Raw genomic sequence first — 1,788 nt, forward strand, 5'->3', positions numbered from 1 at the left:
CATTCTGGTCACAGGTCATTAATAATGATCATAGTTAATGCATACTAGTCACATGTTATTGTAGAATGATCACAGATCATTAATATGTGTTATCCAATGTTGTGTATCCTACGTTTACAAAAAATCAATGAATGAAAAAAACGAGGGAATTATAAAAAATATATCAATGTGTATTTCCAGTCTTTATCCTCTTCCTCTATTTATTCTTGTTGCTTTGACTCAACGTAACTAGCTGCTGCATGTTCTACGATTGTGACCACTTTCACCACACCGACCGCATTTGACGGTTATGTTTTCCTCGTACGCTGGTCTGAATCTCTTCTCAGTAGGCCTTCCACAACTTCGCTTTTGATTAGGTGCAATTACAACTATGTCATGGACATCATTTGACACTATCCATTCAGCTGGATTTCCTATGGGAAAAATGGTTTCTTGGTATGTATTTCTGAATGCTTCACTTGTGTAGTAGTAGGAGCAGTATTCATATGGATTCGTCTTCGTACTCGCAAACACAGCCAAAGCATGTGGACAATGTAGTTGATCAACTTGAAGCATCCTACATGTGCATGTCCGATTTTTTATATCAACAACGAAAGAGGAACTTTCACCGTTAACTGAGAACATTGCCTGATTAATAGGGGAAACCTATAGATATAGTCTCAAGTTATAGGCATAACAAGTCACGTAATTAAAAAGTAGGACACAGATGAAATTGCATGTCATGTAGTTATATATAATATTGCACAAATATTACTGAAACACAACGGTACAGATCACAGCAGAAGTCACAGCACATGTCACAGATCAGTTCAGGTAAGTCACAGATTATAGATTAGGTCACAGTAATCAAGTTTACCCTCAAGTTTCTCATATCTGTACTCATTTCCCTCATCTTCTTCTCATACTTAATTGACAAGGTTGTAAAAGTGCCTTGGGCGTCCTCCTTGTGTCTACAGAACCAAGGTTGTAGAATTTGTCTCAATGACTCCAACAAAGCTAGAATATGATAGTTCTTGGCAGATTTTGTGACCGCATTAACCGACTCCACAATCTTTGATGTCATTGTGGAATACTGGTTTGAAGGCATGTGGAAACGTGACCATCTCTCAGGTCCAACTTCGTCCTACGAACAAAAACATGGAAATGTGTATCATATAGTGTACAGTACCATGTTAAACATATTTATGTGAATATCATCATTGGACAATGTATAGTATAGTACCAGATAACCCCTTATCTTCTCATTAATCGAGCCGAGTTGTTGTATGTAATATTCATATTCCAATAGTGTGTAGGCACGAATAGCTGCATTGAATGCTTGTGTTATGTTTTGTCCTGATCTCCCGTACCGTGATTTTAGATTTTGTAGTAGATGGTACGAATATATCCCGTGACATGCTCCAGGATTCACGTTTTCAATCGCCGTTTTGATGCTATTGTGACAATCTGACACGAAGCACAAACTGTCTCTACCCCCATATGCTTTTCTCAACTGTCTAAAAAATCATGTCCAGGAGCTATCATTCTCGTTATCCCCAATCCCGAAAGCAAGTACATAAATGCTGTTATTTGCATCTTGTGTACATGCCGTGAATAAGGTGCCACCATAGTGTCCATTTAAATAGGTGTCATCAACCACAACAACTGGCCTACAATGTTTCCATCCCCGTATAGATGCACCTAATGCCATGAAACAATATTTAAACCTATTGTGACCATCAATTTCTAGACTTGTGACTGATCCAGGATTTGTTTGTTGTAGCACAGAAAAAAGGGCTGGTATCTTAT

General features: G+C 38.1%; 2 protein-coding genes across 2 annotated transcripts; both read right to left on the reverse strand.

The window, feature by feature from the left end:
• Positions 1 to 228: 228 nt before the first annotated feature.
• LOC111372364 lies at positions 229 to 796 on the reverse strand. The gene is made up of 2 exons (XM_022994678.1): positions 755 to 796; positions 229 to 645 (listed from the first exon to the last, which is right to left on the reverse strand). Exons 1-2 carry the CDS (start codon positions 794 to 796, stop codon positions 229 to 231), a joined length of 459 nt encoding a protein of 152 aa, XP_022850446.1.
• Positions 797 to 832: 36 nt separating this feature from the next.
• LOC111372373 lies at positions 833 to 1,479 on the reverse strand. Its single transcript, XM_022994689.1, has 3 exons — positions 1,452 to 1,479; positions 1,223 to 1,305; positions 833 to 1,123 (listed from the first exon to the last, which is right to left on the reverse strand). The coding sequence occupies exons 1-3, from the start codon at positions 1,477 to 1,479 to the stop codon at positions 833 to 835; spliced, it is 402 nt and encodes a 133-aa protein (XP_022850457.1).
• Between the last annotated feature and the right edge of the window lie 309 nt (positions 1,480 to 1,788).

Source organism: Olea europaea, chromosome 2, assembly GCF_002742605.1.
Source record: "Olea europaea var. sylvestris chromosome 2, O_europaea_v1, whole genome shotgun sequence".
In the NCBI taxonomy this organism is placed as follows: domain Eukaryota; kingdom Viridiplantae; phylum Streptophyta; class Magnoliopsida; order Lamiales; family Oleaceae; genus Olea; species Olea europaea.